At 33.4% G+C, this 23772-nt stretch overlaps 1 protein-coding gene across 25 annotated transcripts in view; it reads right to left on the bottom strand.

The window, feature by feature from the left end:
* The window catches only part of LOC123701748 (microtubule-actin cross-linking factor 1), a 266616-nt gene that overhangs the window by 10054 nt on the left and 232790 nt on the right, over positions 1-23772 (bottom strand). For 15 of the 25 annotated variants that reach the window (XM_045649283.1, XM_045649282.1, XM_045649286.1 and 12 more), the window contains 25 exons: positions 23411-23422; positions 22260-22485; positions 21747-21873; positions 21391-21514; positions 20896-21016; positions 17717-17874; positions 17088-17239; positions 16312-16552; positions 15850-15945; positions 15356-15538; positions 14838-14997; positions 13943-14020; positions 13491-13610; positions 12851-13123; positions 11356-11479; positions 10662-10789; positions 10255-10331; positions 9655-9726; positions 9211-9243; positions 7772-7846; positions 6451-6622; positions 6003-6120; positions 3948-4057; positions 3259-3381; positions 2831-2948 (listed from right to left, as the gene is read on the bottom strand). In XM_045649283.1, the coding sequence (XP_045505239.1) occupies positions 2831-2948; positions 3259-3381; positions 3948-4057; positions 6003-6120; positions 6451-6622; positions 7772-7846; positions 9211-9243; positions 9655-9726; positions 10255-10331; positions 10662-10789; positions 11356-11479; positions 12851-13123; positions 13491-13610; positions 13943-14020; positions 14838-14997; positions 15356-15538; positions 15850-15945; positions 16312-16552; positions 17088-17239; positions 17717-17874; positions 20896-21016; positions 21391-21514; positions 21747-21873; positions 22260-22485; positions 23411-23422 (3221 nt within the window). The remainder of the gene's footprint in view (positions 1-2830; positions 2949-3258; positions 3382-3947; positions 4058-6002; positions 6121-6450; positions 6623-7771; positions 7847-9210; positions 9244-9654; positions 9727-10254; positions 10332-10661; positions 10790-11355; positions 11480-12850; positions 13124-13490; positions 13611-13942; positions 14021-14837; positions 14998-15355; positions 15539-15849; positions 15946-16311; positions 16553-17087; positions 17240-17716; positions 17875-20895; positions 21017-21390; positions 21515-21746; positions 21874-22259; positions 22486-23410; positions 23423-23772) is intronic. The other 10 variants (XM_045649291.1, XM_045649288.1, XM_045649289.1 and 7 more) reach the window with 7 other exon arrangements.

Here is a 23772-nt window from a genome sequence, read left to right as displayed (position 1 = left end):
TCTAACGGAAATTTTTAAATTAGGTGATATTTGCTTACTAGATGTGAAAAATGTTTGGGTATCATTTTTTTCATGGAAGTTTGTTATAAAAGTAAAATATGTATTTAGATAATAAATAATAGGAATATAATATGGGTATTTAAAAATAGTCGAGCGTCATCTACTTATATCTAGTAAGCAAATATTCAATTAATAATTTCCGAGGCTGTGTCATAATATCTGAGAAAAATTACTGCGTAATTTAGAATGGAATATTTTTGCCATATAGTGTATAGTTTACTTTCTAAATAAATAATATTTAATCAATCAAAATATTATGTAGGAGGCAATTTAATCATTTAAAATAATTTAAGAATTTTCAATAGCTTTTTTGCTAATAAATTGAACTTATAAAATTAGTTCATTTAACTAGATATACATGAAAGTCAAAAATTGTCTAAAGTTACGAATATTTTATTACAATCGAATCTATGTAAAAAATAACATTTATACTCTGTCCATTATATTATTTGCTTTTTGACAGCTCACAACTATGAAATTTTGTATTTATTATGTAAAAATGTCATACAATAAAATACTGTTCTTTATGGACAGGTACCGCCCACTTAGAGATGTGCTTCACAGAACGATTCAATATTATTGTGCCACAGATTATAAATAATCGAAATGTGAATATATCCGATAAAAAATTCTTCTACTAAGTTAATGTTATTTAAACATAAAAACAACCAAATTGTAAGATAGAAACCAAATAAAATATTAATATAATATAAAGTTTTACTTTTTTTTTAGTTTGAAAAACAAATAAAACAACGAGAGTAGTTTAATCTATTTTATTAGCCTAAGTCGTCAGAATTACAATCTTCACTGGATTCGTCCGATGAGGAGTCTTCAGTAATATGTAGGATAAGGTCTTGTGTGCATATATTGTCGAATGCAATATCACGGTCCCAATCAGATAATATGATACGTTTAGTTCTCTCCACCACTCTTGCCCAGTTCTCGGCCGTCACGTGGGTGCAAGCGTCTTTTAGTAATGCCAACATTTTATTCGCTGTGAATGGCGGGCTCGTATTGCTTCTCGCAGCATGCCCTTTTACTTGAGCCCAGATGAGCTCTATAGCGTTGTATTGGCAGTGATAAGGAGGAATTCTAAGGACGATATGGCCATATTCTGCTGCCATTTCATCTATTACATAGCGTTTAGGTTTTTTTTTTGTTTTTAATATTTGTAATAATTCTATTTTTAACATAGAATCGTCCACATTTTCTCCATTATCGCGAAGCCAATTAATAATTTCATGTTTTTTATTAGCTTGTGTTGGCATTTTATCAATTTGGCGAGAGTGGTAAGGTGCGTTATCAATTAAAATTGTAGATGGTTCTTCCAATGATAGGAGCATGTTTTTGAACCACTCTTCATAGACCTCTGCATTCATTTCTTCGTGGTAATCGCCTGATTTCTTAGATTTGAATGCCAGCAGTGCATTTCGTACAAAACCTTTTGCCGTACCAGCGTGACATATGATGAGGCGTTCACCTTTTCCCATTGGTACTGCGGAGGTTGATGCAGCAGTACCGTCAGTCCAGGAACGGGATATTGTGTGGTTAGCGTTGAGCCATGTTTCATCTGTAAAAACAATATTTGTCCAATCTTGTATTCTTTTTGCCTTTCTTAAAAAGTCACATCGTGACAAAGCAACATCAGTTCGTTCCATTAACACTTTTCTTTTATCAGATTTTTTAAATGAAAAGCCAATTGTTTTTAAAACTTTGGCCAATGAAGATTTTTGACCATGAAATAAACCACTTCTTTGCAAGGAAACAATAAGTTTTCTTAAAGTTGGAATTTCTTTTTTTAAATAGTAGTCATATACATGACGACGAATGGCATCAGCGTCAAAATCATCAACACCTGTCACCTTACGAGGCCGACGCTTTCTTTTTGGTGTAGAAGGTTTGTTTCTTTCCAAGCCGCTCCTACCGTAGGCATCATTCGTAATTTTAGTCACAGTTGGTAGACTGATACCCAATGCAACCGAAACACGGTTTCGCACTTGCGAGAAAGGTATGAGAGGACCGCCATTTTGATTTTCTTTCTCAAAGAAATCACAAAGTTTTAGCACTAACTGTCTGGATTGTCCTTTCAAAACTTGTCCTTTCGGCATTTTCAAGATCAATGGATCTAAACACTCACAAAAGATGCACCGAGGAATAAAACTACTCAACTCAAGGCGACTAACAAATGCGAGAGAACACTCAGCGAACATAAATGCGTGTGACTGGCACGGGCGTTTTGCTGCGAGTGACGGATGACGTCAAAATTGTGGCCGGTGGATGGTCGGTTGATGTTACCAGTATACATATAGGTAATATAATGTCAAACCGTTTGGAGATTTTAGCAATTAAAATATATGTATTTATATTAATAAATGATATATAAAATAACATATAAACAAAACAAAAATGCAACATAAAATGTATCTTTATAATATGTACTTATTATTACATTTACGTAATAATTTAATTAATTTAATTTATTTATTCGATTAATGATTATGTTAAAAATTCATAATCGGAATGATATCACAATCGAGAATCTTTTGAACATCACTAAAGCTATAAACCGTCGAGCTGTCAAAAAGCAATTCTTATAGTGGACAGAGTATAACAATCGACATTTGTAATTCAATTCAAATTTGACACTTCCAATGTCAATCTGACATACGTCACTTGTTTTCTTTTTTTTTTACCCCGACACATGACACAGGCTCAGCCATAGAGTAGACAGCGCACAGAGTGTGCATGTCACTTTATTTTTATTACATACCTCTGCACGGGTCGTTCTTGACGAGGAACTCATCTAACGCGACCCAGCCGCCGCCCACGCGCACCATCACCGTGGAGCGGAGAATGCGCACGAGGCGGAGCTTTTGCGAGTCTCCGAACTGTTGCGGGGATTATTATTTTTAAATTTGAACTAGCAGTTTTTGCAGCGTTTAGAGCAAATTTACACCTCAAAGCATAGTGATAAAACTGATTCTAAAAAGGTTTTTCGGAAATTGAGCCCATTATCTCTTGAAATAGTGATGATAACAAAAATTTTCGTGAAACAAAAACAACTGAATAACTTATCTTCTAAGTACCAAGTTGCAAATGGCAACTCAATAATAATCAAGATACATAAAAAAAATTAGTATGACACATGCTTTCAACTATTTAAATACATAAAAAAAAGTATCAACATAATCAACTCACCCTATACTTCCCTTCCCCAACCTGGAAGACCCTGAACTTCTGTCGACAGGTGCAGAGCATTACAAGTCGCTTGACTTCATCGTGGATCTTGTCAGCGTCCGTGGGAGGTCCGCGACGTTCAACCTGTGGGGAAAATAAATAAATCAAGTAACAAAATTTGAAGATTCTTTTGTCTTTGATCTATAATAATAAGCTATTCAAAAAGTTGAAATACTTTTTATTATACATGTTAAATTAATCAGATGATTTGATTTCTAAGAGCATACATACTATATTATGTTAAATCAAATCATCTGATCCATTTATATTGGGACACAATTTCATTTTAATTGAATAATACAAAAATTACATTTAATTGGACCGTTGTTACTTTTAACAATATAATTGGTTAATGATTGCCATAAATCTAACATATAGTAAACTAGTGGTCCGCCGTTTAGGCGTGATTGAGTAACAGACAGACAGAGTTACTTTCACATTTATAATATTAGTAAGGATTTTCATTCTACCAACTTGTTTATTAAACTTATACTTATTAATTTAATACTTTCTCGAATATATACAATTACTATCAAAATTAAAAATATTCGTGATTTTATATCAATTTTTTGTACTTCTCTTTTCTAAATAAAAAATTAGTTATCATATCCAAAAAAAAAAAATCTTATTTTTAATAAAAAATATCTCACCCAATCAGGTCGTAATGCTGCGATGAATTCCTCCCAGTCGATGAGTCCAGAGCCGTTTCTGTCGAACAAATCCGCCACGGCGCCCATCTCTAGACGCGACGTGTCGAATTCTGACACAAAATAACATTTATTTAGTCCTTAACCCCTTACCGCATACAGAGCCATATATGGACGACGAAGTTTATGAATTTTTTATAGGCTAACTATAAACAATATCTAAAAAAACTACCTTACATCTTAAACAGCATTTCATCGAGAATTGGAATGTAATTAATTTATACAGTGTAAATATTATCCATCAGATATATTATAGATTTAGTCTAGCGCGTGCGACGGTTTGGGTGCGCGGAAAAAACCGTGATTTTCAAATTAAGATTTCAATATCAAAAAGGTGAGTAAAGCCATGAAAAAAAATATTTCTTCATTCTTTAGTCTTTCTAAAATAAGGTAAAACATTTGGTTAGGTTGTTTTTTTGCTTTAATCATGTTTTTTTGTACTTTTCCAAATCTGTCATATTTGGCTTCGTATGCATTCCGTCCAAAATATATTATGTCATATGTGGCTGGGTATGCATTCAAGCACAGCATTCAAGGATACTTTCACTGATTGTTCCAGTATCAATCCTAGACACTTTTATCTCACTATGCTAAGCATGTAAATATTATATCATCATCAATAAATACAGACTCATGCTATATGCCACTGTATGATTTTTAATTAGCCGTTTCAGAGCAAATGCGAAAGTCAGGGAAAGCTCTTATTACCAAAAGACGTGGTCGTCTCTCAAAAACTTAGAAACATCGGCATCTCTGGAGTCTCCTCAGTATTTCTGACTCGCCAATTACCGCAAAAAAGCTACGAAAAACTCCTGCAGGACATCTAGATTTTCACTTTGATTCTGTACGGTCTGATGGGATTAGTCATTACCGAATTTGGAAGAAGAACGCCCGTCAGCTATGCCTATATTGTTCCAATTTCGTTCCTTCACGTTATGTGAAAAATATAACGTGTTTTTATGTTATAATGACAAACGTAATTGTTTTAAGCAATTTCACGAAGTATAAGTTGGCTGTGATTCTGGGTGTTATTTAGGTATCCATATAAAGTACTAACATTTCGCCCGCGGCCTCGCCCGCGTTTTCAAAGAAAACCCCGCATAGTTCCCGTTCCCGTGGGATTTTCGGGATAAAACCTATCCTATGTGTTAGTCCAAGTTACCCTCTATATTATGTGTGCTAAATTTCATAGAAGTCGGTTCAGTAGTATTTGCGTGAAACAGTAACAAACAAACACATACACATACATCCACCCTCACAAACTTTCGAATTTATAATATAAGTAGGATAGGATTTATGTAAAGTATATGTAGCATATCAGTTGACTAAGCATTCAGGATACAAGCTTAAGTTTAGTTTGGGGCTTAGCAACCGTGTGTGTGAAATTAATCCGGAATATGTTTTTATTTTATTAATTAGTTACTTTTTTCTAATTGCATACGAAGCCATATATGACAGAAAAAATACAACAAACACTGCATACGAGTCCATATATGGCGCCGTTATATATTTTCTATAATATAAGTAAATAATTTTTTTTCTCAATTTGATCTCATAATGTAAGGTCTAATAAACACTTTTTTGCAAAAAAATAATTTTTATTTCATCTCCTTAATAATTCATGCAATAAGGGGTTAAGTAGGTATATAGTAGTTATATTATTATTAAAAAAAAAGAAATACTTTTAACTTCTTGTTAATCAACCTAATTACTTTACACGAATTCAAAACATTTAGTTATTCCAATAAAAGTCTTTTTAGAACAAAAAATTAGTTAAAATCTGTTGGGAAAGCAGTTTTTAAGAAAAGCTGACAAGAAAATGTGTTGTCTTTTCAAATTTGACAAATTTTATACAATTTAATAAAAAGTTAGGTAGTTTCTCTATTCTTCTCGTTATTAGTGGTAAACCACCAATAATCCATCAGTTCTCAACACCGCACCACTCATTCCAAACCCCACAAACTTCCATACAAAACGGTCAATGTAACACAAACTCACTCGTATTGATAATGCCATCGATGAACTCGTTCCTCGCAATGAAGCCGTTGTTGTCCTTGTCCATCTTGCGGAATAGATCCGTGAGACGGGACTTCTTGTGGTTCATGAACTTGAGGAACTGTGTGGGAAAATGGCAGAGTCAAAAAATGTATTAGCTAACGTAGTAACTGATGAATTTTCGTTAGAGACATGAGATTTTGAAAGTATACATGGGTTCTTTTCACTGTTAATTTGCTAATCTTTTATATTTATTCAGCAATCATTCCCATAGGTATCCCCTTTTTAAGTAGAGACTCCGACTGAAAACAACTTGCCGACATTAATAACTGGACTCACAGTCACGCTCAAAAAATGTCCGAAGTAAAACTCTGCTCGCGTATCCATTAGGCAGAGTTTAATACGAATGCAAAGCTTTTGAACGTGTCCTAGTTTAATTTGCTTTCCTTACCCGCTTGCGCCAGTCGTCCCAGCTGAAGTTGGACACACGTCTCAGCTCGCGCAAGTGCGCCAGCCGCTCGTGCAAGCGGCGCTGGCGCTCCCACGCGAGTAACCACACGTGTCTCCATCTGTCCCATAGCTGTTTCACGCGGGTTGATCTGAATTCCGGTTCGGCGCCCGCACTGTTATGTTTTGGGATATTAGTTTGTTATAGAAGGAATCGAAAGTCAAAGAATTTTTGATAAGAACTGCATCAGGGTATAATTTTTTTGAAAAATACTTTTTTTAAAAGACTATTAGAGTAGGTATATCAATCTTTTTTGTTGAATTACACATGTTTTGGAATAATTTTGCTATCGACAATAATAAGTCAAGGCAGTGTTATTGCTAAATGAATTGATTTTTCCTAATTTATATAACAATGATATGATATTTAAAGATTTTATACGGATTTTGGACAAAAATTATATGCGTAACAATACATTAAATAATAATTATTACTTTTAAATATGTTCAAATACAAAATAATTAAACATAAATCTATCTAAAGAAGCAACAAACAAATTACAATGTCTTGAAAGGTGAAAGCTTAATTCACCCTTTTACACACAATTTGTAGCATTAAAAAAAAAACACAATTTATCATAAGCAAACAAAAACATGCATCCATCCCATTCAAAAACTCTTAGAAGCAGGGATATAATAAAATTAACTCTACACTACGTCTCGAAAGCTTCACACAAGATTGCATTAAAATGAAGCACCCTCCGTCTTTTGTACGACCACTTTACCCCTCTTGGAATGTCAATGGATGCCGTCGAGTATTATAATGAAGAGAAAGATTGTATGCACCCACAGATTGAATAAAGTGAACATGTAAACAATGTAGATGGATAAAGCCCAGCTATTAAAAATGGAATATTATTATCGAATTATTTTGCTCGGTTGACTATTTTTAATCTATAGAACTTATGAAACATTCATTTTTAACAAAAAAAAAAATTTGGTTGTCTGTAAAGTCGGTTTACTGACGATAGTTGAACGTGACAACGATTGTGCTTCTTTGTCGCTCGTTCCGCGCTCTCGCTTGCACTTCAACATGGAACGCCTCAGAGCGAGGTAACGCCGCATGAGTCATGTTTTTTCGTGCGTGCAGCCGGCTATATCGAATTATAAGACGTTGTCACGTCAAAATGATTAAGAACTAAAAGGATCACTTAATTTTGTCACTATTACGTTTCAATTGTCTGTTTTTTTGACACCTAATTCCCAATCTTGAATTGTCTATGATATTTTGTCACCTAACTCTACCTATCTATGGTTGTCCTTACCTTCCCTTGGCCGGGAACCGCGGGCCGTAGTGCGGCAGGATGCGATCAGGCGAATCTCTGCCGGGGCTCGCGCGACTAAAGCAACACAGATTATCAAAATACACGCACAGATTATACAAACCCATAGCCAGCCGCGTAGTTAGTTGTGCTTAGCTCGTCGGTGTTAGGTGGTTAGTTGAAGTTGGCTTAAAATTAATTTTTTCGAAAAGTACCATACGTACAAAGTACAAAGCTGTACATGATTTTTTTTGCCATTATAAGTATTGTATTTCATTCCATAAAGGTATTCAATAATAACGAATTGTTTCAATTCTTACTGATTCTAGAAAAAGCGATCAGAACAAATTGAAACATTATTTTACATACATTTTATCAATGTTTTAATGTTTAAAAGAAACGAAATTATATACGTGTGCTTGAATCCATAGTAAGTTTTAAAACCATAATATAGATAGTAACAAGGTTTTAAAAGCACACAGGGGACAAGGAACGTCTCCTGCATAACAGGAAAGTTATGAGATAATACCGCGATAACGTTAAGCCAACTTCCTGTGCACTTTGCAGATAGACAGTGTAATTAAATAAGTACAAACCCATTTGTTAGTCGACAGCTGCTACAGAGTTATTCCTTAAGCGAGTGTTGTGAGTTGAGAAAAAAAGTATAGGTACATAGAAAAAAATTAAACGACAAAAGAATCCCTTTATTTCTCTGCGGTACCGTCATGCAAGATTAGGTTTTAACTTTTACCTCATTAGCACCTTATTTCTAAAGTAATAATTATGAAACGCTATTTATTTGTGTTAAACTCATGCAAGCAAACCAAAAACCAATATTTTTTATGAACATCAACACCCACAAGTCCTTACAATTCAATTTCAACCCCATGCGATGATGAGATATTAAAACGATCATAGAGGAATAATTTGATCGATGTTTCAAACTAAAAAAAAATAGCACACACTCTTTTATCTACGTAAACTAGTCTAGCTACTTTAACTACAAAATCAAAAGCTTTCGAAAGTATAAAATTCTTCTATTTTCTAATTAAGCTGCGACACACAAAAACTTTTGCTAGAAATCACTTCAAATGATTTTTGCAAAAAAAGCACTGAGTAATTCATTAATAATCTTATTTTGGATTATTCATTATCAGATTAATGTTTTAGATTTAATTGATACTTATTAATAAAACAACTTTTTCTTTTAACATTTATTCTAATTTAAATGAAATTGCTTCATCAAAATAGTAATGTAAAATCAATAAATTGGCATCCCAATCCCAATATATCTGAAAAACTCGCCATAATGATAAGCATAGAAAATAAACTACAATTTTTTATTTAAAAAAAATTTGAAATATCCCATAAAATGCATTGAAGTAATTTCCGCTACAAAAACTGAAAATCTAATATCAATCCTAAAAAAAACCACATCAAACCTTCCTCTCCTATTTCGCATGTGAATCCTCGACCTGCGCCGGCCAAGCGTGACATAGATGAGACAGAAAGCGACATTTACAATATGTTAGAGCGAGATGAAGCTAGTTCAGTGATGGTATGGTGGGTAGAGAACGGTTGTGATTGGTCAATTAGAAATTATCATTCGATTGGTAAAAAACTAGATTTTTTGTACAAAAAATGTATGATAATAATTCTGTTGTATTTTCTAAACCATTCTATACCCAACCTGTTTAAACATAAATTTTAAAAGAACGTTATTAATCAAAAAGTGTAAAAGATGGAAAATTAATTTAAAAAAACCAATTGAATACTTCGGGCCATTTCCATATCACAAAAAATTAATAGGCCGAAATAACCAAATTTATTAAATAATATGAAAAAATTATATGAACAAAAAAAAAAAAACAACAAAAAATACACACCTATAGCGCCTAGTGCCATAATAGTCCGGTGACATTGACCTATCTCTATTCAAGTCGTGCTGCGAGCCGCGCCTATTGGTCGACATGCAATGACGTCACAAGATGGCGGCGGGCGGGTGAAAGAGACAAAACGATGTGAGAACACGGACACGAGAACGAGATGGCATGATGTGATATTGTAAAGCAAATACAGTACACACAAAATAAATATATGAATTAACAAAAAATATGATAACACACATCGAGAAGTGAAATGTGAATATTGCTTTTAGATCATGTATTAAGGAAATATGCTAGTAATGTTGTAAAAAAAAATTGTAAGCTCAACTTTGGACCATTTTTTATTATTTTGAAATGTAAACTAACTACATACTTGTAATGAAAAAAAAAAAATAGTAATTCGTAAAGTGAAAAATTATTATATAATATAATATCTACCTACTTCTTTACAAGAGTTTTAAAAGAAGAAAATTAACTACGTAAAGTTTTTTTTTTCAAAAAAAAAATCTACAAAAAGGCACTTAATAGCATATTTCCCCCATACACTCGATCTAAGCAACATATCTATGAAGCGAAACACGTAAAACACTAGTGACATACCCTGGCGTTGCTTTCGTAGCGCTCTTGGCGGACACCTTGCGCGGTGTCGACTCGCGGCCTACGCTTTGACTCTTGACCTGAGAAAAAAAAATTGTATTAAAATAGTAGGTAATCATTTATGTGTTGTAAACGAATTGTTTTTTTAATTTTGTAAAATCGAGCTGTTGCTGTGATTGTCATCCACATGGCTTTAATAAGTAATATTGAGTCTGTCAAAACAGATAAATCTACAAAATCTTAAATTATGTAAAACTTTTATTTTTGTTTAAGTTTTGTTATTTATATCTGCTTTTTTTCATGGTTGTTATTTTCTTTAATTACTATACATCGGCATTATTTCTCTTTCTCTTTTAAATCCTACTTGTTCCTTCTTTTTATTAAAAATCAATCTAAACTAGTCCCCTCACCTGGTACGCCTTACAGACGCGGTCGACCTCGTTCTGCCTCTTCTGCGTGTGCTCCATCAGATCCTTGTGGTCTTCTATAAGACCTTCCAGCACTTCTATAGATTCTGGTAATGGTTCCGCTTCGAGAGCTGTATGAAAAATGGGGGTAGATTTATAAAAAATAATATAAAGTAATAGCTGAACTGTTAGTAGCATAAAAAATATATTAGGCTGGATATGAAAAAAAAAAAAAAAAACAGTCTATAGTAACAGCTAAACTTTTGGAAGTATAAAAAGATATAGTAGGCTGTATTTGAAAAAAATATTAAAAAGTCTATTGTAGTAGTTAACTATTAGTAGTATGAGAAAAGCAAAGGCTAGATTTGGTTGTGTTGAAGTTAACTATCATAATAGGTACAATAAATAAAAACGTAAAGAGAAAATTTGATATAGGTATATTTCTAGTTATGTTTGAATAGATTAGTAGGTAGTGAAGTAGAAAATGAAACCTTATTTTCTTTACGCTTCTAATATTTTTATAAAAACTAACAATACATTCAACGCCATTTAATTTTCCCTATTCCTCCATATTTTTATACTTAAATCCTTAAATTTGTACTACCATTAACAATCCAGCCTACCCAAAAGCTAGGAAAAAAAGTCACAAAAAATTACAAAAAATCTCAAAAAATGCCAATTATTTTCTTCCACATACTTATCAGCGTGGTCTCCAAGCCGCTGAGCCACTGCAGCAGTTCCTCCAGCACCAGGTCGAGGTCCTTGAGGCTCTGCATGTGCGTCTCTAGCTTACCACCACGTTGCATAGCCCATTGCCATACCTGCGCGAATATTATCAATTAAAATCCAACATTTAAAACGATTTGCATTCTGATTCATATCCTTAATAAAAAGGATCGCTTCGTAACAGAAGTTACAAAAATACATAGATAAGAGTTGTGTTTGAAATGGTTAAAAGACTACGATAAAATTGCCTTTCGTTTTAACGTACCAATCCCTTGTAAAACAGTTTTTGATTAAATTAGTATATATTTGTATTTTGTGTCATAATGTACTACGATATAGTCCTAGTTATACCAAATAAAAATTGAAAACACATTAAGCAAAAACTTAGTTTTACTGTTATATTGTGATCGGTGTTATTTGACCAGATCTTTAACTGTAACTACATTTGTTGCCTGAAATAAATAAATAAAAAAATTAAATTTGATCACTGCAAGCATCGTTTTAACAACAAATAGCAGTACCAAAAGTTAAAGTTTTACTCTTTTAAAGATAAAACACTGACCTGACCAGCCGAAACTTTGCTAAAAATTCTTATAACAGGCAACACTGACACCATAAGTTTTCGCGGTTTATTTACATCCATATTTATATAACAAAATAAATAAATAAATGGTATAATATTTTTGCTAGTCACATATCAACTGACTTGACGTAAGTAGGAAAAGAAATTACCACAGATTAGATATATTGTTTTGATAAATACAATCTGTAAACGATTGCAAATCATTTAATCTGCTTTAAGTTCTATCTATCCAAGGTTAGATGATTGGCAATAATATCTTCTCGTTTATTGTATTTACATCCATTAATGAAAAAAAAAATAACATTCATGACAAAAAAAAAAAATAAAAAAAAAATTTTGAAATGTGCATCATCTACTGATAAAAAATAAGATTTTGAATAGTAACTGTGTGGCGGTGCATAGTATACCTACTAGCTTTCCGCCCTTCGCGCGGCTTCGCCCGCGTTTTCTAAGAAAACCCTGCATAGTTCCCGTTCCCGTGGGATTTCCGGGATAAAACCTATCCTATGTGTCAATCCAAGTTACCCTCTACATGTGTGCTAAATTTCATTGTAATCGGTTCTGTAGTATTTGCGTGAAAGAGTAACAAACATACAAACATCCCTCCTCACAAACTTTCGCATTTATAATATTAGTCTGACCGGTTGGCTTAGTTGGTAGTGGCCCTGCCTCCCAAGCCAGAGTTCGTGGGTTCGATTCCCACCCAGGGCAAATATTCGTGTGATGAACATAGGTGTTTGCTCTGTGTCTGGGTCAATTACATATGTATGTTTATCAGCCAACTGGTTTCCATAACACAAGCGAAAGCTTAGTATGGGATCAGATCGTGCCGTGTGTGAAAACTGTCCTGAAATTAGTAGGATAGGATTTAAAAATGCATTACCTCATCCCACCGACTCTGAATAATAGTGATCCAGTGCTTTATAACTGTCACAGCGTCCGGATGCGCTTTGCCCAGGATAGAGTGAGCTAGCGATATAGTGTCGTCCTTGTCCCTCTTCTTCTCATCCAACTCTTTCACGAACTTCTCGTGGTCTCTCAACTGTTGTTGTGTCTCTTGTTCGCCTTCGGGCAATTGCCCGGAGAAACGAAGTTTTGTTTCCGCGTCTGACAGCCACTCGAGTAACATGTTGACTGATTTGTGGAGACGTTCCGCCTGGGAGAAATAAATTTTTAGTTTTTCGTACATAAACTAATTGTTTGAAGATTATTAGATTATAATGCGAAAAGATAAACTAATATCCTGGTTATGTTTTGTGGAAGCAAATAGATTGTACTTGACAAAGGTTTAAGCTATTGTAATATTCGTAAACTATATAAAAAAAGGGTTTTGTGTTGATTTGAATATTATTTAGCAATTTTAACGTCTGCAGCATAATTTTTTTTAATGGCCATTTAAAAAAAGATGTTCTAATAGAAGAGCTGTTCATTTTATTATCAAACAAAAGAACATTTCAAAACGTATGTTTATAAAACCACCAAAATACAGTTAAGAAGAGATAACAAGAGTCAGTAGAAGTTACCTCCTTAAGAGCAGTTTCCAATTTCTGCGCTTTCCTCTCACTGAGAGTGAGTACGGTGTCCCAAGCTTGTTTCAATTCGCTGCACTGCTGTTTTATGCTTAGTGAGTCTTCTGCTGGTACCTGTTTTGTTAAATAAATTAGTTTTCAAGTCTATCGTAAAGTTGTCTTCTTTAAAGTATTTATAAATTGAATTGTATTCTATAATTAAAATATAAATAAGAGTCATTTAGCACTGTAATAATGATGAAATATTAACATAGTAAAGAATATACCACTTGTAAGCTAAATTAACTAATAAAATAGGCTGTTGATTAATTATATTTTTTTTAATGGTAAAATTAATTTATTATAAACTTATTCTACCAAACCAAATATTCATTTTACTTAAGAGAGAAAATCTTGAGATTCAATTCAACTTTCTTTATTCAAGTATAGATATATGGAAACCTTACCGTAGCTTCTAGATCTTTTCCAGTCTTCATAACGGATTGCATTTGTTGTTCGCGCGAGTGGAGATCTTCCTCGAATTGCTGCAAATGATTTACACAATTTAAACAAATTCTGATGATTATTAATAATTCTTATACTTTTATGCTAATTTATTTTGTTTGTTTTATACTTGTTTGAGGACATGTATTTTGATGTTTAAAATATTGAAACACAAGAAATAAAATGCCCCATACTGCCCAGTACCTTATGGTGTTCAATCAGTTTACCATTCCAGTAGCTAAATCGAATACACGAACAAAAAATGCCCATATGCCTAACAGCTCTTAAATATGCTCTGCCTTATACCTTATTGTCATTTATTAGGACCCAAAACCAGTAGACAAATTAAAAATGCCCCTATTATTTATGAAACAGAACTGCCTCCTGCCCCAATACCTTATGCTGCTCGATAAGCGCCATCACAGTATCCAAATCCCCGTACAGGAGAATCAGCGGCTGCTGATGAGATTGGCTAATCTTGCTTGCTGTTTGCTTGGCCACATACTAAAACTGCCCGTGCCCACCCACCTCCACCTTACGTTACCTAACCTAACAGGTTTAAGCCCTGCCTAAACTGCCCCATACCTTTTCCTGCTCGATTAGCGTACTACTACAGAGCACACGACTAAAACTGTGTGTAAAATGCTCCTATTCCTTATCAGATAAAACTGCCCCTTGCCCAATACTGTCTTCTTGCCCAATGGGCATGCCATACCTTATGCTGTTCGATCAGCGCTATCACAGTATCCAAATCGCCATGTACTGGAGAATCAGCAGCCAATCTTGCATGAGGCATGCTGATATAGTATTAAAAATGCCCCTATTCTTTATGATATAGAACTGCCCCTTGCCCCATACCTTATGCTGCTCGATCAGCGCCATCACAGTGTCCAAATCACCATGTACAGGAGAATCAGCAGCCAATCTTGCTTGCTGTTTGCTGAGCCATTCCAATAGTGCTGACATCGCGTCTTTGAACTGCCCGGAGTAGAGGAGTGCTTCTTCGAGACGACGTTGTCTGGTTAAAAGTAGGAAATTAATATGGAAATACATGTAAAATATAAATACTAGTAGATGTAGATGTAAAAAATAGCAATTAATAGAAAAAAATGATTATATCATGAATTTTTTTCGGGGACATTGCCATTTTTAAAAAATAAGAATTTAATTTTAAACGATCCTTATTCAAAATGCTGAATTTTATGAGAATTATACCAGTCTCTGATATTTAATGCTCTATTATGCTTTTCATGCCATACTTTCTAATTCAGCAATTAAAACACAAGCTAAAGCCACCTTTCATTATTATAGAATTTTTATTCTTAAATATAGCAAGACGAAATAGCCACAGTATAACACAACAATCAGTAACATACCTGTCAACAGCCTTCGAGCAAACGGTGGTCCATTTGGACTTGAGGTCCGCCAACATTTCCCGCAACACGGGCTCGTCGCTCTTGGGCGCGCGGTCCTTGAGCGCTTTGCCGGTCTTGCTGGTCTGGTCGTACGCGGGCTGCTTGGACGCGAGGGCCTTTTGGTACTCGCGGTGTTTTGTTAGTCTGTGGGGAAAACATTTTTGTATAAGTACTATGCACGGGTACAAGCAAATATTTCTACTGTTTATGTGTTTTTCTTGGCTTAGTATAACGAAATATCAAGGACGTATTCCTATAGCTACATCACAGCAAAGTATCATCAAAATCCATTCAGTGAATTTCGCGTAAGAATGACAAACATAAATGCGTGCATTCGGCAAAATTAAATAAAGTAAGGAACGTAAAAGGAACAATTTGTTCCTTACTTCTATTGTAAATATTTACTGTAATTTACAATTTAAATTCATAAGAAAAGTATAAAAATATATATTTACCTCTGTTTGATCTTCTCTGGGTCGTTGACGTTCGCTTCAGAGTTCAATTGGTCGAGTTGTTGTTCCGTATCGTTCAACCAGTTCATTAAGTTGTTCCTGGATTAAAAACATAAATTTAACTTTGATTACAGTCAAAGATAAATGAATCTTTTGGGATTAGAAGGCGATTAATAAAATATCTGGGTGTTTCTGTTGTATTCTGTCCACTTCACCACTAGATGTCGTTGTATTACGTACATAAATCTGCTAATTTTGTCCCTACATTGCATTTATTAAATTATTTCGTTTAAATATCTGGAAATTACACATCAAGTAACATTATTGCCCAATTTTGAATATTCGACCAATTTTTAAATATTTTTCATTCGGGAACGTTTCTCTAACTCAAATATCTGTTCAAAATTAAAACTCTTTTAACCCTCTTTCGTTCGAAAACGCTTCTCCTATCTTTTCTTCACTTACCACATATCAGCAAACTCCTTAGCCTCCTTCAGTCCATGGTCCAGAGCCCTGGTCCTCTCAGCAGCCCTGGCCACCACCCTTTCCCATCTATGCTGTACAGATACCAGCAAGTTCTTAATTAAGATGACATCTTGCTTCTGGCTGAAGTACTTGAGGTGTGTTCCCTTTTTGTCCAATTGTAGCATCGTTTCGCGATGTGTAGACACTTCCTTTTGGAAGGCTTTGTGCTCTTCCACTTGGGCTAGAAAAGTAGGGTAAGGTTAGAATGTTTTGGAGAAAATTGTGCTAGAAATAATAAAGATTATCAAAAATTAGATACAAGTGTAAATATTTGTGTAAACCACGAATTTTTGCAAGGGTTAAAATCTATTATATGCACAATTTTATTGTTTTAAACTTTATTATCTGGAAATATTTCTGGTAATAATGTGAAAAAATGCTGGTCTAACCAATGCTTAATAGATTATCTGAATAAAATTACCACCTTTTAATGACATAAAACTAACGCAATCACAAAATCAACTTTAGCACCCATAGCATATTTTACCATAGACTTCTTAAACCAGTATATCTTTTAAATTGTCAAGAATGAGTCTATCATTTTCCTACAATTTTCTTTTTATTAAAAGCTATCGGTCAGCCCCGGCTTCGCCCTTGGTATCCTCGTACTTCAAGGAATACTATAAAAAAGAATTAACGATATCGATTCAGCCGTTCTGAGGTTTTGCGCTTACCAACACAATTGACAAATTATTTTAATTGTATAGATTACTTACTCAACAAAGTCTCCATGACCCTAGACACCGGTTTGGCGGAAGTCAACGTTTTCTCAGCGGAAGTCAGCCAATCGACAAACGCTTGCAGTGCTTCGTGGAATTCTGTCGCTTCTTTTAGCGCTATCTCTAGTTTTATCTTCTTGTCTGATGCTCTGTTGAAGATATAAACATAGGTTAGATATTGGAAATAGATTTTTTTTATGGATCTGAAAATATCTTCTTGTCTAATGCTCTGTTGATAAATGATGCAGAAATAAAATGGGTATTGAAACTTTATTGAATTGAAAATGGGGGGAAAATATGTCCAATCCATAAGTAAGACAATTCAGTGACATATTGACAATGTTGTGATCTAAAGAGTTGAATCTTTGCTATATATAAATTATTTTAATAATTTAACATTAATTACTAAATTTATAAAGAATTGGTAGTAAAAAAACACAGTTTATAGTATAAAATGACCGTTAACTATTTAACACTGATAGAAAATTACACTTAAAGTGTTATATTTTTTAAGTTTTTATAATTAAAAAAAAATTTTTTAAGACTCTTTTTTAACCGACTTCAAAAAAAGGAGGAGGTTATCAATTCGGCCGGTATATTTTTTGTCTAAATAAACAATAACATACCTAGACGTGACGTTATCCCATCTGCTCTTCAAGTTCTTCAAGTTGAGATGTAACTGCGAGGTGGGGTTCGGTTTCTCCTGCCTCTTGATGTACTCCTGACCCTGCTGCAGGACAGCTTCCACCTTTGGCCTGTTCGCTTCTATTTCGTTGTATACCTCCTGTTAAATAAAATAAATTTGGTATTTAGTTTAATAGCATTCAAATGCTTTATAAATGAGAAATTTAAAAAAATGTAGAGAGTAAGACACGGGTTCGAATTCGCCTACCGAAAGTGAAACTTAATTTTTCTTGAAAAGTTAGCTCTTTAATGTTGATATTTAAAATTATTCCTGTTTTTCATCCTTGTTAAAAGCGATGGATTTAATCAATATCTATACATATAATAAAATCGTAGGAAAGTCAAAACTGTACATTGAATATTTTTTTAAAAGAATACCTGGGCCGTGATCTATAATCGATATAGAAGCCAAAAACATAGTTTTTAGAATTTTTGTCTGTTTGTCTGTTTGTCTGTTTGTCTGTTTGTCTGTTTGTCTGTATGTTTGTCCGAGCTAATCTCGAAAAGTACTGCATAGATTGACTTCAAATTTTGCATGAATATTACTAACAGGTCGGGTGAGGCTATAGGCTACATATTATCAAGCTATCATCTACGGGGGAGGAGCTGTGAACCTTTATTTTTCTTACGTATTCCGTGTATTACGACAGCGTACAATCTAAAGACTCATGTTTAAATGTTGGTTTCGAGTAAGCCATGCTATTATCTAGCTTTACAAAATAAAAACTATGTCATTTACGTAATTTGGGCAGAGAAACAGTTTAATGAATTTAGTAGTATAAAGACAAATTAGAAACAGCGCCATCTATTAAATGTTATAAAAATCAAATCAATTTACACGTTAACTATTGGAAATTAATAATCAAATGACGCATATATAAATGTTGTTTGACAATATCTAGATTGACACTATAAAAATTATGCCATTTAAGTAACTTGGGAAGAGAAACATAGCATAAAGAATGTAAGTTGTATAATGTTAATTTTGTAACAGCGCCATCTATGAGATTTCGTAAAAATCAAATCAATTTACATGTTAACACTACTGAACACAATGTTAAAAATTAATAATTTAAATATAATTATGTTATTTATTTATTTAACTCTTTAACCCATATCTTCAGTTCCCTATAAGATATATTTCGTGTAAATAATAAACTACATTTTTTTTAAAGTGAGGGTACTTAGATGTTTATTATTTTAAGTAAAAATAGACACCATTATCTACAGTTAATCTAATGATTGTGTTCCAAAGAGTATAATAATATATTGTTGTGTTCATTAGTTACAATTTTTAAAATCTTCGTGTTTTATAAATTTACTAGCTTACCGCCCGCGGCTTCGTCCGCTTTGTCTAAAACCTAATAAATTATGTACTAAAACCTTCCTCTTGAATCAGTCTATCTATTAAAAAAACCGCATCAAAATCTGTTGCGAAGTTTTAAAGATTTAAGCATACAAAGGGACATAGGGACATAGGGACACAGAAAGCGACTTTTTTATACTATGTAGTGATATTTATAAAGCAATTGAATGCCATAAAACCAAAAATATCAAATGCAATCTTCGTGTTTTGTGAATTTTCACCATCATGCGTTCCCACAAAAGGTAAGTTGTTACTTACAGGTATTTATTGAAATGAAATGAAATGAATGATTCTTTTATTATTTTGAGGTGCATTGGGAACAGAAGTTTTTGATAAAATTTTATTTGTAAGTACTTAGCTTTTTTTATAGATTTACAGTTAACTTTTGATTTTTTATTCAATGCTAATAAAATTATATCGCCTTTGGAAGACGATTTCTGCTGATATTTTTACTACACCACTTGAAAATTGATGATTTGATGATAAAGACAGTAGCAGCGAGGATTAAGTGGAAATTAGTAATCATCCGCTTCGTCAATTTTTGACTGAAGTTAATGTCCAACGTCCAATGGTTCAATCATTGGAAGTATCTCAGGAAATTTTGGAGGATATTTTTCAGGAAGGAGAGGAGGGGCAGCCAACCACATATCAAACTACTACGTTTTAGTACCGAAAAAAATGTTATTGCCAAATGAAACGTAAATTTTGCACTCACAACTTTACAAGTAATGTTTTTATTTTGACTTTGCGGTTATCTGATTATAATATTAATCGTTATGGCTATCGACGTACCGACCGTACTGGGATCAGAGTAGGTACATGATATACAGTTCATCATCCAGGATTGCTTAGAGCATTTTCACACTGAAAAAGATGTTTTCTTTGAATCGTAGTTGCTTCATTTATTTATTTTTAATCATTTTAAATAATATGTTTTATATTTTATAAATATATCATTTTCATTATTTAAGTAGATAAAATAAATTATGTTACGGTTTTATAAGAAAACACATTATATTTGTTAGGCGACGGTGATTTCTTCCAGGCAAAAGAAATCATCTTCAGGATGGAATCATCCTGGATCATCTTCAGAATCATCTTCAGAATCATCTTCAGAATCATCTTCTGAATCATCTTCAGAATCATCTTCAGAATCATCTTCTGAATCATCTTCAGGATGGAATCATCATCATGGATCCAGATGGGGGTCAAGTGACGCGGGCCACGTACCACAAACATGCTTAGTTTGTGGTATCGAGCGCGAAAGATAGTCATCGTGTTTTTAGTAAAGTTACTATGTAAACTAACGTAATTTAATACTTAGGTACATATTCTATAATGGTGTGCTCAAACTGTTAATCTACATTTAATTTAGATTATTATTTGATACTAAGTAATGTAGAATTTAAACCACATTCATGTTTTCTTCAGATTTTAAGATTTTCTTATCAGAGTGTTCAATTTTAATGTAGTTAAATTTTATAAGAGACAATAATTAAGAAAATTTTAAAATAAAGTGTCACGTATTTTTTTTAAACAACGAATGACGAAAAACGACCTAATCGCGGACGAAGTCGCGGGCAACAGCTAGTTTTATGAATAAAAGTTTATGAGTAAGTATTTCTTTACTTTCTCTTTCAATTAACCGAGTGTTTTAAAACGAACAAAACCACTGACATAAATCATACTTAAGTATTTTTCCTCTCAACAATATTTTTTCTGAATCTACCCTCACAAAAATGAAAAACAACATACCATAAACCGTTCAAGTTGTTCAGTGGCAGTCTCCGGCAGACCGCCGACCGGTTTGGACGCGACCACCACGCTGTCCACTTCTGATAGCCATGATAGAAGATCGCCGATTTCTGCGTTGAAGCTGTTAAAAAAAGAAATATATTCATTAGAAAAAAAGACCGTGTGTGCCGAGCATACGTGTCAGAAGTGAAACTTCTTTGACAAGATTCAATGATACAAAAATCGTCACCTTACTCCATGACATGACGGTCTTGACATGACGCGACGCGTGCAATGATACTGTCAACGCGCCTAAAGTTTAAATTACAGAGGTATTTTCTGTGACAAATGAATTACTTTTAAACGTAGTTTTTTTAGACAATAGAAAATACAACAAGTTTATTTGTACAGTTTCAAACGGCGTATAATAATCTGCAAACACATACTATACATAAATATGGAATCATTAAATGCAATTAAAAATATTTTAGGGTGTTAATAAATCAAAATATTAACCTCTGCGCTTCCCTAAGTGCGTCTTCGAGTTCCGATTGTCGGTCTCTCGCCTTCTGTTGTAATTCGCGCCATTTTCTGTTAAGTGTTGCCAGTTTTTCCGCTGTTTCACCGGCTTCGTCTGTGCCTGTGTAAAAAAATAATGACATTTGACATTAACCAAAAAGGCATACAACACAGTTTAAATATACTTTTAATTTAAAAACAATAATATAAAATCGATAAAACTGATCGAGGATCAAGGATTAGTCATTGCTGATATAGCAAAATTTTACCAAGAAAACATTTTTTTTTAATTTCATTGTTATTTTCGTGTTAATTTTAATTTAGTTATTTGTATTATTATATATAAAACTTACCATGATGTACAATATGTGCGCCAGCTTCATTCAAAGTGTCCACACTAGCCTGGTGCGCTGCGATGTCGTTCACAACTACCTTTAATTTGGCCAGTTCGACTTCGAGGATTTGAGGGTCTCCAGCAACCTGGTGAGGGAAAATAAACTTTAATGCCATTTCACAAAGTGTTAGATGATAAGGGAAAATAAACTTTACTGTCACTTTACAATTTGTTAGTGTCATTTCACTTATGAATTGTAGAATATTACTTAGGCTATATTAGATTCTTGGTGTTTTGGTATTACAATTTATCAATTATGCTAATTAGAAATTTCAAATGGTCCTTCGAGTCAATTTTTATTTACAAATTAAATCATTTGAACAATAAATAGCAAGTACAAATTAATCAAATAAGGATCATCATCATATGACACTACATTCAATAATAAAAACCTCTTTAAAGTAAGTTATATGTTATTCCTGACCATTCAGTCAAGTTTTTCACAACACTAAGTGTATAGTGTCACGCTCACCGGTGTCAAAGTGTCCAGCGTATCGCTAGTGTGCTGTATCCACGCTAGCGTGTCTCTCAGCGCATGCTGAAGCTGTCCAAGCCGTAACAAAGCTCTTTCAAGCTGTTGCTGCCTTTCCACCATTCCTCGGAGTAACGCTGACCATCTTGCGTTCACTTCTGTTAGCGGTTGTTTGATCGCCGCCGCTTGTTCTGACGATGTCCTCTCTGTAAGTTCCGCTGCTTGCCTGTTGGTTTGTTGTTGATTAGATTTTGTTGATTTAAAAGAGATTTCGTGTTAGTTGTGGTGATTAGTTGAATGTATTGTATTGAATTAGTAATTTTTAAGAGTTTTTTGATAATAGAGGTTAGATATAACTGAAAACAAAAGGTGTTTAAGTATGTTGTGTTAAGTTCTGGCATATTGTGTTAAGTGTCGTTTTAAAGGAATTTTAATTCTACAGCATTGTTCTACTTTTAGTCAGTGTTAAGAGTCATATTTTACCTTTTCTATTTTAAATAAATAAATCAAAACTGATACAGAAAGTGTTACATGTTGTTATAGCATAAAAACTTATCAATATGTTTATACAGGACACTACACAAGACAAGCTAGTTTATATAATAGCTGAACAAACGGTTATAGTTCCACACTTTTCGAAGCAGAATTAAAATATAAGAACATTCATTAACATTACATATTTTATTTTACTTTTGAAAACTACAAAAGTAGGTACATAAAAAGGTACGATAACACGAACATAAATAAGTTTAGTTAATTACATGCACTTAGGTAACAGCGGTGATTCTGATATAATTCCAATATAAATAGTGTTTCTTTTTTGTTGCCTATTGTATTTCATTTAAAAGAAGAATCAGAATTTCATTAAATACTTAATTTAAAATATCACAACTTGTACAAAGTAAAGTGCATTTGACGACTGAAAAAATCTCAGTGATAAAGACCAGTGATCACAGAAATATCCACATACATAATAAACAAAGAAATATTCTGTCAGCTGACTAAACTAAGTAAGTTTTTTTTCAGAATCACCACCTAAACAAAAACAGGGAACACAAACGTATAAACGCAAGGTAACAAAACTACAAACTGGCTCATACGATACACAAGCGAAACACACAATTTTAATATAATTTTGATATTTATCTTGCCTCATCAAACTCCTGTTGGTGATTGCCAGATTCGTGGAACGGGAAAAAAACTTTATATTAGTCGCTTATTAAAACATTTAATAAACTGTTGTTTTGGGATTTGTAGGTGCTATTAGTTTGGGTTAACCCGTAACCTTAAGGATAGACGGAAAAGTAGGATCATAAACAGGTTTAAAACGCGATTAATAGCTAATGAATGACAAATCGTGTTTTAAAACCGTTACTAACTTGAAGACACTGTTTACTAAACTATTTGCATAGATATAACAGCAGTATCAAACTGTTATGAACGTTTTATTAAATACTCTTTTAGACAGCACAAATTTAAAAAAATAAGAACATTTTCAATTAACATAAGTGAT

The sequence above is a fragment of the Colias croceus genome, chromosome 22, assembly GCF_905220415.1.
Source record: "Colias croceus chromosome 22, ilColCroc2.1".
Classification (NCBI taxonomy): domain Eukaryota; kingdom Metazoa; phylum Arthropoda; class Insecta; order Lepidoptera; family Pieridae; genus Colias; species Colias croceus.
This window is presented reverse-complemented; position numbering and strand designations above follow the sequence as displayed.